At 42.9% G+C, this 13,053-nt stretch overlaps 1 protein-coding gene across 3 annotated transcripts in view; it reads left to right on the plus strand.

The window, feature by feature from the left end:
• RBPJ (recombination signal binding protein for immunoglobulin kappa J region) overlaps positions 1 to 13,053 on the plus strand; it is a 415,590-nt gene that overhangs the window by 317,525 nt on the left and 85,012 nt on the right. For all 3 annotated transcript variants that reach the window (XM_030191260.1, XM_030191259.1, XM_030191261.1), the window contains one exon: positions 2,990 to 3,102. In XM_030191260.1, the coding sequence (XP_030047120.1) occupies positions 2,990 to 3,102 (113 nt within the window). The remainder of the gene's footprint in view (positions 1 to 2,989; positions 3,103 to 13,053) is intronic.

The raw sequence follows: 13,053 nt of genomic DNA on the forward strand, positions 1-13,053 counted from the left end.
CTCAAGCTAGAACACATATTAACAATACATAAGTAAACAGTTTTGTTCTTCTGCCAGGTCAGTGAGGATCGTGTAAAATTTGGTTTGTACCGTGAAGACAGAAGAAATTCAAAAGTATATCATAAAAATAAAGATTGAGAAGCCTTGCTTTGGGGATTCATTTAAACATACAATAGACCAGGGACACCTAAATATTTGCATACAAGTTCATATACAATTACATTTGAACTGAAAAATCTACAGAATAAGAATTTGAATTTTTAACTTCTGATCACTGGGGACATAGGTGCCCGGTATAAGAGGCTTGGGGAGGCTAAGACTCCCCAGCCGGCGCCCGAGGGGTTTTGGCCGCCCACCCGCCCGTTTGTCCGAATTTCTGGGCGAGCAACTCCCCTTCCCTCCCCTTCCGCTTCCTTCCTATCTGCCCCGCGCCACCCTTTAAATCTTTAATTTACCTCATCCCAGCGACGGCCGCGTCATTTCAGCCCGCCCTGCCCATCTCTAGTCTTCTCTCCCTTCGTGACGTGGTTCGTTCCGCAGAGTCCGCCTTCTGACATCATTTCCTTGAGGGCGGGACTCTGAGGGAACGAACTCACGAAGGGAGTGAGTTCGTTCCCTCAGAGTCCCGCCCTCGAGGAAATGATGTCAGAAGGCGGGACTCTGTGGAACAAATCACATCACGAAGGGAGAGAAGACTAGAGACAGGCAGGGCGGGCTGAAATGACGCTGCCGTCGCTGGGACGAGGTAAATTAAAGATTTAAAGGGCGGCGCGGGGCAGATAGGAAGTAAGGGGAGGGAAGGGGAGACCCAGGGCGCTGCTCGCCCAGATGGATGGAGGCAGGGGAGAGGAGAATCGCGCTGGGTATGGATGGAGGGGGAAAGGGGACAGAATGGAGGGCAGGGGAGAAGAGGTTTGCTGGACATGGGTGGATAGAGGGGATGGCAGGGGAGAGAGGAGGGTTGCTGAACATGGGTGGATAGAGGGCAGGGGAGAGGAGATTTGCTGGACATAGGTGGATGGAGGGGAGAGTAGAGTTGCTGGACATGGGTGGGTGGCTAGAGGGGAGAGGAGGGTTGCTGGACCTGGGTGGATGGAGGGGAGGGCAGGGGAGAGAGGAGGGTTGCTGGACATGGATGGCTAGAGGGGAGAGGAGGGTTGCTGGACATGGATGGATGGAGGGCAGGGGAGAGAAGAGGGTTGCTGGACATGGATGGATGGAGGGCAGGGGAGAGAGGAGGGTTGCTGGACATGGATGGAGGGGAGGGAAGGGAAGACAGGAAGGAGATGCACATGGATGAAGGGGAGAAATTCTGGACATGCATGGAGGGGACGGAAGACAGAGGAAGGAGATGCACATGGATGGAGGGGAAGGGAGAGAAAAGAAATGGTGGACATGGATGGAGGGGAGAGGGAAGAGAGAAGAAGGAGATGAGATGAGGGAAAAGGGAGAAAACCTGCATATCGATGGAGAAAATAGGCAGAAGCTGGACCCACTGGACAGTCAAGTCTGCAGAGGACCCAGCTTTTACTTACGGATGTAAGGCAAGAAATGAAGAAGAAAGGCGGAAAGTAAAGAAATAAATGGAAAGGAAGCCCTGGAAACGGAGTTAAGAGGACAGATAGCAGCAGAATCGGATACTGGGCCAGCATGATCAGAAAAACAAAGTCACCAGACAACAAAGGTAGAAAAGATCATTTTATTTTCATTATAGTGTTTGGAATATGTACACTTTGAGAATCAGGTGCTCAACATTAAAAGTTTATATTTATTTACTTATTTATGGCATTTTATCCCACATTAAACATGAATTAGGGTGTTTGGTGGCTCTATATGAGAATTGTGATATTATGATCCCTTGTTTCATATTGTTGACGGTCTACATTTTCCGTATGGGTTGTATATTGGTGTATTAGGTTCTGCCCAGTGTAATATTTATGGTACAGTAAGGTTCTGAGTGTGTTTTTGCACAAAGTTGTGCATAGTGTTTTGCAGTTGAGCGATTGTGGTTAACTATATGCTTTGAGCAACCACTTTATTCTTTGACATATGATACTTATCTAATATCTAAATTTAATAAAAGGTATTAATTGTGACTTTTATTTTTATTTATTTATTTTTTCTGTGTGTTATCAGACAATTATGGATTTAAGCTCCACCCTGGCCCCACCCCTAACCCTGCCCCCTAACCCCACCCCCTTTAGCCTCCCCAAACAGTTGGGCCACCGACCGCCTATGACTGGAGACCAAAAACAGTTCTCGAGCCATAGAGATTTCTTGTTAAGACCCTGTTTTAAGGAAGGGAACTTTTAAATTGAAGAGAAATAAAAATCTGAAATAAGAGAGAGTGGTTATTGACATCTTCTGTAAATGTTGACCATTGGTGGTGGTTTGATTCAGTGGCGTAGCTACGTGGGGCCTGAGGGGGCCGGGACCCCCGCAGATTCACCCCAGGACCCCCCTCCCGGCGAACCCGCCCCCGCCGCCACCTACCTTTACTTTTGCTGGCGGGGGATCCCACTCCCCGCCAGCCGACGTCTTCTCAGTCCTTCCTGCTCTTCAATTTGTTTGCTGATGTCCTGCACGTAATTGTACGTGCAGGACATCAGCAAACAAATTGAAGAGCAGGAAGGACTGAGAAGACGTCGGCTGGCGGGGAGTGGGATCCCCCGCCAGCAAAAGTAAAGGTAGGCTGCGGCGGCGGCGGGTTCGCGGCAGGAGGGGGGGGGCAGCAATGTCGGCGGTGGGGGGGCGGCGCCGGGGGGAGGGCTAAAATGTGCCCCCTCCCCCCGGGCTCTGGACCCCTCCCCCACGGAAGGCTGGCTAAGCCCCTGGTTTGATTGCGGGTTTTTTTGTTTTGTGTAAAACAGTAAGACACTAGGAAACAATACCTGTTAATTAACATGTCAGTAGTGGCAAAAGGTTTCAGAATTCCAGTCTACAGATTTATCTCTTATGTTGTAAACCTTATATTGTGGTTCTTTTGCAGTGGATGATGAGGAGTCTGAGGGAGAAGAATTCACAGTGAGAGATGGCTACATTCATTATGGACAGACTGTCAAACTTGTGTGTTCAGTGACTGGAATGGCTCTCCCAAGATTGGTAAGATTCACTTTGTATATTTTAATGTATGATCTGACTTTATAATTCTGACACTTTCTGGGATATGATGGAGCTTATAGTATTCCAAACATTCAGAGAATTCAGTCATTGCCATTTTTCTGCAACCATTAGAGAGCTCTGCGACTTGGTCAATGCTTTTCAAGAGAGAGATGTGAAAATTAATTGGAAAAAATAATAAATGTAAATAACTAGTAATACATATTAAAATAAATTCACACACAGTGTTCAAATTGTGAAATGCACAAGCAGGTAATGGAAGCCTTGGTCCAAAATGTTAACCAGATGTGTCAAAGTAAAATGTCTTAATTAACAAACAACAAAAGAATGTAATTTCCTAGTGTAACACCCATGAAAGAACCACAGATCTTCATTCTTGGGGGAAAAAGGGAAATAATATTATTTCTACATAGGTCTATAATGAGACCCCACCTTGGAATACTACATGCAAGTTTGGAGATCACATCTATGAAAGGACATTGAGAAATTGGTGTCAGTGGAAAGGAAGACCATCAAAATGGTGAATGGCTTGTTCTGTAAACCATACATAGATAGATTTAAGGAGTTAGAGATGTGCTATCCCAAAGAAAGAAGGGAAAAGGAGATATGATACAAATATTTCAATACCTGATTGGATTCAATTTGGTACCAAGAAGGTAGCACTTTTCATAGAATGAGAAGCTTAAGGACAAGAAGTTGTCATTATAAACTGAAAGGAAGAGGCTCAAAGAAATGTGAGTAAATGTTTTCACTGAAAGAAACTTCAGGAGAAAAACAGCAAAATTAAAGCATGTATAGAATAGATATAAATAGATCTTAATGGCAGGGAGAAAGAGGGAGAAGACAAAAGTTTAAGACAGATCTGTAAAAATTCAGTAAGCAACACCAAACGAGCAGACTGAATAGACCAAACAGTCCTTACCTATCATCATCTCTTTTGATAAACATCTCCATCACAGGTTATATATTTGTCTATAACGCACTGTTTCTATTCAAGAGTAAGTGCAGTAGGGTAACTTGAATTTTGTTTTAAGCAATGTGAATTCACGTGTCAGTGTGGTAGGTCACAATACTTTCCCAGACACCACATTGATACTAAGCTAACCACCTTTACCACATTCTCTGGCAACAAATTCCAGAGTTTAATTACACGTTGAGTGAAGAAACATTTTCTCCGATTCATATTAAATTTACTACTTTTTAGCTTCATCGCATGCCCCCTAGCCCTAGTATTTTTGGAAAGAGTAAACTAACAATTCACGTCTACCCGTTCCACTCCACTCATTATTTTATAGACCTCTATCATATCTCCCCTCTGCCGTCTCTTCTCCAAGCTGAAGAGCCCTAGACACTTCAGCCTTTCCTCATAGGGAAGTCCCATCCCCTTTATCATTTTCGTTGCCCTTCTCTGTACCTTTTCTAATTCCACTATATCTTTTTTGAGATGCGGCAACCAGAATTGAATACAGTATTCAAGGTGCGGTCGCACCATGGACCAATACAAAGGCATTATATTATTTCTGCTCTGTGTTCATGGATGAATGCCAGAGGTAGGACTGCAGAAAACAAATGCTAAAGGGGATGGATGTATAGTAGACCAAGACCCATTCACAGAGAACTGTGTTCATGAGGAGCTAGCTAGACTAAAAGTAGACAAAGCGATGGGGCCTGATGACCCGAGAGTGCTCGAGCTCAGAGATATTCTGGCGGCTCCACTGACTGACCTCTTCAGTGCTTCTTTAGAGACTGGAGTGGTCCCAGAGGACTGGAGAAGGATGGATGTGGTCCCTTTGCACAAGATTGGAAGTAAGGAAGAGGTTGGGAATTACAGACCAGTCAGTCTGACCTCGGTGGTGAGTAAACTAATGGAAATGCTTCTAAAGCTGAAGATTGTGAGGTTTCTCGAATTAAATGGAATGCAGGACCCGAGGCAGCATGACTTCACTAGAGGCAGGCTGTGTCAGACAAATCTGATTGATTTCTTCGACTGGGTGGCCAAACAGTTGGATGTGGGAGGGGCGCTAGATGTAGTATACTTAGATTTCAGCAAAGCCTTTGACACGATTCCGCACAGGTGACTGATAAATAAATTGAGTGCCCTCGGTATGGGACCTAGAGTAACTGATTGGGTTAAAAATTAGTTGAATGGAAGGAGGCAGAGGGTAGTGGTAAATGGAGCTTACTCTGAAGAAAAGGATGATATCAGTGGAGTATCGCAGGGATCGGTCCTTGGGCCAGCTCTTTTTAACATCTTTGTGAGCGATATTGCATAAGAGCTGTCTGGTAACATTTGTCTCTTTGCAGATGATACCAAACTCTGCAACAGGGTGGACACCCCAGAGGGTGTAAATGACATGAGGAAGGACCTAGTGAAGCTGGAGGAATGGTCCAATGTTTGTCAACTAAGATTTATTGCTAAAAAATGCAGAGTCATGCACTTGGGTCACAAGAATCCGAGAGAATGGTACAATATAAGGGGTAAAGTGCTTCTGTGTATGAAGGAAGAGAGGGACTAGGGGGGGTGATTGTGTCTGATGACCTTAAAGCTGCCAAACAGGTAGAAAAAGTGACGATCAAAGCCAGAAGGATGCTTGGGTGCATAAAGAGAGGGATGATCACCAGGAAAAAAGAGGTGATAGTGCCCTTGTGAAAGTCTCTGGTGTGGTTCCATTTAGAGTACTATGTGCAGTTCTGGAGACCGCACCTATGGAAAGATATAAACAGGATGGAGTCGACCCAGAGGGTGGCTTCAAAATTGGTAAACAGTCTTGAACACAAAACATATAGGGACAGGCTTGTGAACATCAGCATGTATATGCTGGAAGAGAGGAGATATGATAGACACGTTTAAATATCTCAAGGGCATTAATGTACAGGAAGTGAGCCTTTTTCAACTGAAGGAAAGCTCTGGAATGAGAGGATATATGGTGAAGTTAAGACGGAATAGGCTTAGGAGGACAAAAGTATTATTTCACAGAAAGGGTGGTGGATGCATGGAATTGCCCTCCCGGTGAAGGTCTTGGAGTCAAGGACTGTGTGAGAATTTTAAAAAGCATAGGATAAGCATGTGGGATCCCTTAGGAAAAGGGTTGCAGACTGGATGGGCCATTTGGCCTTTATCTGCCGTCATGTTTCTGTGTTTTAAGTTCTCGTACTTTTTGCCTCAACCTTATCCCTGCCTTTTAGATGTGCTTTTTGACTCGGTGGGGCTCATCAAATTGAGTAGCTTGATTTTTGTGTTGGCTATACATTTTTGCTATGAAGACCTTCTGATGCTTTTAAGAAGTACAGGTGGTTTATCAAAACTATGTATGATGCACATACCCACAGCTGGTACTTGCAGTGCTTGGGCCCAGATCAAGAGGCCTATGCCATTTGTTTGCAGATCAACTTCAAATAAAAATTGTTTCAAAGAGCAGGAATAATTATACCAAAATCTGAAAAGCTCTATAAATGATTTCAGACTAAGTTGGGCTCTCGATAGATTACATTTCTTCTCATAGCTCTTCCACAGGCTCTTCCATAGTTAGAGCCTGCTTTCATTCGCTCTGCTTTACCCGTTCCTTCCTCTTTTACCTAGATGATGTCTCCTATGCTAGTTTATTATGCTCATTGGTTTTCTCCTGTCTGGATTATTGTAACATTTTCTCTGGCCTTCCAGAACTCCTTTTCAAACATCTTCAAACACTTCATTGTACAGCTGTCCATTTGTTCTCACATACATACATGTCTGATCATGTCTTTCCCTTTCTTGCCTACCATCACTGGCTTCCTGTACCTTTTTTTACATACATTTAAGATTCTCAAAAGGTCTTAAATTCTGGTACCCCTTCCTATCTTTCTGTCCTTATTGCCCCCTACACTCCCTCCAGGATTTTGCATTCAGCTTTAACTTTCCGGTTGACTATCCCCCCCCCTCCCCCATTCATTGTTCTTATCTAGAATCAACTGACTATTCAGCCTTCTTTTGCATCGCTCCCACCCTCTGGAATACCTTTCCCATGAAACTTAAATGTGAACAATGCTATTTCTGATTTCAGACCCTTCTTAAAACATATCCGTTCTCAGGCCTTTCCTATCCTCACTCCTTGATAGATCTGGCTCTGTTGCCTGTGCGGAAACAGATCTTCCCTCTCAGCTGACCTTTGTTCTGTGTTATCCGTATTATTATTTTTATGTAGTTCCTTTCTTTTGTATTGATTTTATTGTACTTGCCTTCCCCTCTGCCCCCCACCCCATGATTTTGCTTGGGAATCTCCTCCTTGCTGAAAGCCCTCCCAACTGACATCATAGGGGCTTTCCTCAGTGGATTGGCTATCTGCTGATTTTTCACTGAAGGGTGGTATATCAAGTTCCAAACAAACTAATCAAAACTTCTAATTTTTTTTTTTGAGGGGGGATCTTCAGTGTTGTTGGGACTGTGATAAACAGCTCAATAAAGCATGTTGGTCAATACACCCTCTTATATTAGATTGTAAGCTCTTTGAGCAGGGACTGTCTTTCTTGTATGTTTGTGCAGCGCTGCGTACGCCTTGTAGCGCTATAGAACTGCTAAATAGTAGTAATAGTAGTAATGTAGAGCTGTGAGGAGGGACTCGGGCCAATGTTCAAAGCTTACCGTGCTAGCAATGTCTGATTTAAATTGGTTCTAGCCAGTCTAGAGATTACGTTATTCAGCATCTAATGCACAAAGGAGTTCTGCGTGGTTTTTACCGTTTGGGGTAGCAGCCAACGATAATCCTATGTAATGTATTACACAGAGCTCATTAGTGTTAAAATGAGCATTCTGAGCGATGCACAGAAAGGACCACCTACCTTTAAATATATAGAATTTTCTGTCAGGTCTGGAGCTGTCATGCAAGAAAGAAAAACTTGTCGGAGAGCATAGAACAGCTTTAGAGAGGCGAGAAACAGCTGGGTGGGGGATGCTTTCAGCAAGGAGGAGATTTTTTTTCAATAGCAAACCATGTCATAGAGCGAAGAAGAACTTAGGGGTGTAGAAATAAGCAGACAGCCAGTCGGCTGGAGAAGGCCCTTGTGATGCCAGCTGTGATATCAGCTGGTGTCAGAGAAACAAGTAGGCAGCCAATCAGTTGGGAAAAGCCCCTGTGATGTCAGTTACGATGTCAGCTAGGAGACAGAGAAATAAGCAGACAGCCAATCAGCTGAGGAAAAGCCACTGTGATGTCAGCTGGGGGGGCTTTCAGCAAAGAGGAGATTCCCAAGCAAAATTATGGGGTAGGGGGCAGAGGGGAAGGCAAGTAAGCTGCAGGAGAAAGATGGAGCCAGCACCACAAGGGAAAAGAGACAGAGGAGCCAGCAAGTACTGCAGAGGAAAAGAATGAGTACCCCAGCCCTAGCAAATGAGCAGAACAGGGACACTTACTGAGAGACTGATCTGCACATGTGCTAGGCACTTTCCCTACCGAGCTGCTTCCTAAAATTCCATGGAGCTCATTTGCATGCATTTTCCTTTGAGCTTCACTCACTATTCAAGTTTCAATTATTATTAAGAGTTTACTATCCTGCCGATCAGGGCATGTGTCTAGGCAGCTTACATACTAAAAGTTACATTAAAATAGTTTGACCTACATGTAGTGACAATACAGGGCACACAAGATGAAGAGTACAGAACTACAATAAAAAATAGAAAGGGGGGAAGGACTGCTTTAAGACTATGCTGTCAGTCAGGTTCATTCTCCAAGGTCACTGAATAGAGGGTTATAAGAAAAATGGAGAATTAGGAGAATGCGTCTGGGAACAAAAAAGTTTTGAGCTCTGCTTTGAATTTTTGAAGGGAAGTTTGGTGGCAAAGGGATTGTGGTAGTTTGTTGCAGTGTTCAGGACCTTATACAGAGAAAATTGCGTTTCTAGTGTGTTCGTGTATGAGTTTCACAAAAAGACGGTATAACCAACAGATTTTGAGAATCGGTAGTCGGGATAGATAGGGTGGTTCACCAGATTGATGGGTCTTGTAGGCCAGCAGCAGAATTCTATAAACAATACAGTGGGGTAATGGGAGCCAGTGGGCGACTTTGAGGATAGGGCTAACATAATCATATTTCTTTTTACCGGATGTTAATTTTATAGCAATATTTTAGATTATCTGTAAGTGGCTGATATCAGTGGTTTTAAGACATATTAATGAATTACAGTAGTCTAATTCTGCTAATCACGAAAGAATGTATAAGAGGGTTAATTGCTGTTGAATTGAGAAATGAACGAATTGAGCAAATCTGTCTAAGCCTATAAAAACAATTCTTAATCACATAAAACATCTGCTGGTGAAATGAGTGATTCCTCTAAGTAAACACCTAGGATTTTAGTATTTTGCACTTGCATGACAGGTGTAGAATTAAGGAGAATTGGATGTGTGAGGGTACCGTTTGGAGAGTTGGAAAAGAGAATGCATTTCGATTTTTCAGGGTTAAGTTCTACCAAGGATCTAAACGCATGCAATTTTTAATGGAGACCTTTGTCCATTGAGCCCTCAGTGTGTGACCAGTTCTGAATCCTGCTTGATGTGAGTGAAGATCTAATGATTTTTCCAAGAATGAGTAGATGGTCAGTATGATTTTTTTCCCCAAGATTTTAGAGAAGGATGGCAAGTTAGTATATTGGGTGAAAATTATTTGGGTCAGAGAGTTCCAGGTGCGATTTCTTAAGGAGGGACGTTACTACTGCATGTTTACTGTGGTTAGGTATTTTGCCATTTTTAAGGTTAAGTTGAAGTGGGAGAATGGGTGGAAACATATGAGACAAGTGATGCTTAAAATGAGCAGGTAAGGTTCAAGGGATGGCAAAGTGGGATTGAGATTCACCAAAACAAACCCAAAGGTAAAAAAAACCCTTGTATAGTCCTATCAGAAAACCAAAAAGTAGGGTTGAACCAAAACATCTTCACAACCAGAAGTCCATAAAAGCAATTTTATTCAGCACCACACATGTATTTGACCTGACACAGGGCCATGTTTTGACAGAAAAACCGTCTGCTTCAGGGGTCTAATGCTGTACGTAAAAAAAAAAAAAAAAAAAATATATATATATATATATATTTGTAGCATTTGTATCCCACATTTTCCCACCTATTTGCAGGCTCAATGTGGCTTGCATTGTGCCGTAATGGCGGTCGCCATTCCGGAATGAGAAACACATATTATTATTACATTTAAAGTACAGTGGAGGAGTGGCCTAGTGGTTAGGGTGGTGGACTTTGGTCCTGGGGAACTGAGGAACTGAGTTTGATTCCCACTTCAGGCACAGGCAGCTCCTTGTGACTCTGGGCAAGTCACTTAACCCTCCATTGCCCCATGTAAGCCGCATTGAGCCTGCCATGAGTGGGAAAGCGCGGGGTACAAATGTAACAAAAATAAAATAAGTTATAAGGAGTAAATATACAGTTCATTTCAAGCATTAAAGAACAAGGGTAAATGTAAAAGATTCAACAGTAATGGTGTTAATAAAGTAAAACAAATAAAAGAGTTCAATATTAACTTTTTTCATTAAAGTTTTGATGTCTGGTCATTTATGAAGGATCCTTTAGGTAAGTCTCTTTGAACAAATTAGTCTTTAGTAATTTACAGAAATCTGTCAAAGCGTGCATAGTTTATATATATTGTGATAAAGTCACCTCCAGGATAGTTGGGTTAAGGCAGTTTCAGTCTGAAATACAAGTCCCAGAAGGCATTGCAGGCAAGGAGCCAGAGGGTGAAATGAAGAACCCGGACTGGACTCCTAGCTGCAATCGGGGAAGACATGGGTGTAAACTGGCAGGTTGTGTAGAGTGGCTGCCACTAGGCGGAAAGAGAGTTAGGAAACCCTGTGTGCAGGAGCTCATCATTGGTCTCATTAGTTTAATGCTCAACTCAGCTGGTATGGGTGTGGGGAAGCTAATGGAAGGAGAATGATTGGTGGTGGTAGCGGAAGCCAGGGATTGATTAGGCCGGTGGGAAGGAGTCCCAGCAGTTCAGTTCAGGAGAGAGGAGCTGAAGGAGAGAAGCAGTTGCAGGCTGAAAACCCTTGGGCAGGGAGCCTGTGGCTGGAGGAGATTGTTCTATCCTTGGCTGCACAAGAGAGGTACCTGGTTACTATATACATAGTATATGTATATAGTAAAGACACAAAAGAGGGGGAAATCAGTATCTAAACATTAGATGATTAAATGTACATACACTTGTCCCAATCTCTCTTGAATTCAGATACTGTTTTTGTCTCCACCACTTTCACCGGGAGGCCATTCCATGAATTCACATCCTTTCTGTGAAGAAATATTTCCTCACATTACTTCTGAATCTATCTCCTTTCACCTTCATCCTATGCCCCCTTGTTTCAGAGTGTCCTTTCAATTGAAAGAGACTCACCTGTGCATTTATGCCGTGTAGGTATTTAAATGTCTCTATCATATCTCCCCTCTCCCACATTTCTTCCAAAGTATTCATATTGAGATTGTTAAGTCTGTGCCCATACTACTGACCTTTTTGTAGCCACCCTCTGGACCAATTCCATCCTGTTTTTATCTTTTTGAAGGTGTGGTCTCCAGAATTGTATACAATATTCTAAATGAGGTTTCACCAGAGTCTTATACAGGGGTATCATCACGTCCTTTTTCCTGTTGGCTATTTCTCTCCCTGTGCATCCAAGCATCCTTCTAGCTTTTGCTGTTGCCTTTTCGACCTGTTTGATCACCTTAAGATCATCACATATGAGCACACCCAAGTCGCCTCTTTCGTGCATAAACGACAGCGAATAAAAAATAAACGTCCACACAACTCCAAACCTAGAAGACCCATTCCAAACAATCCACGTGGGCTACATCGACGCCAGATCCACAGTAAACAAAACAGCAATACTAACAGACTGGATCATGGCAGAAGACCTTGACCTTCATCAATGAAGCCTGGATCCATGACCAAAAGGACCACATAATCCTAATCCTGTGTCCCCCCAGGATACAAAATCACACACTGGATCAGAAAGGAAAAGAGAGACGGAGGCATAGCATTAATCTATCGATCCCACTTTACCACCAAAACCACTGCCGAGTCCATGACACCTCAATTTCAAATGGCCTCAATCAGAATCCACAACAAAACACTTTGCGATCATTTGAATTGTGTCCTGTTCTACAGACCTCAAGGTAATTGGAACGAAGGCCAGACTAACTTCATGGACTTCATTTCAAACACATGTGTAACCAGCTCCAATGTACTAGTAATAGGAGACATCATCCTTCACTTAGAAGACCCAAACTCAATCAGTGCACGAGAATGTAAGGAATTCCTCCAGTCATGGGATCTAAAAGGGCCACAAATGCAAGCAACCCATGCCAAAGAGCACACACTTGATCTGATCTCACACAAACTTTCAACAGACCAAAACTTAATAATAACAGATATTAAATGGACAGAAACACCCTGGACTGATCACTACAAACTAAACTTATCCCTACACTGGAGGAAGAAAGGATTACACCAAATACATCCTACAGAACAAGAGGTCAAGTAGACACGAAAACATTCTGGCAACAGATATGCAACAATGAATGGACAGCGCAAACAGACTCCATATATTACCTCATGGAATGGTATAAAAAAGATGCAAATGCATACTAGATGAAATAGCACCCTTAAGAACAAGATCTTCACATAAGCATAACTCGATACCATGGTTCAACGATGAACTGAAAAAGCTAAAAACACAATCCAGAAAACTTGAACGAGCATGGAACACACACTCAACACATGGAAACAATCACAAAAAAAGTACAAATACGCTATAAGACAGACCAAAAGATCATACTATAAAATTAAAATAGGGACAGATTACAAAGGCACGAAGACATTATAATAACTCGTGAACAAACTCCTAGACACCAACCTGGTCACTACATCTAATACAGACATCCCATCTGCAGATAAACTTGCCAAATATTTC

Source organism: Microcaecilia unicolor, chromosome 2 (assembly GCF_901765095.1).
Source record: "Microcaecilia unicolor chromosome 2, aMicUni1.1, whole genome shotgun sequence".
Lineage (NCBI taxonomy): Eukaryota > Metazoa > Chordata > Amphibia > Gymnophiona > Siphonopidae > Microcaecilia > Microcaecilia unicolor.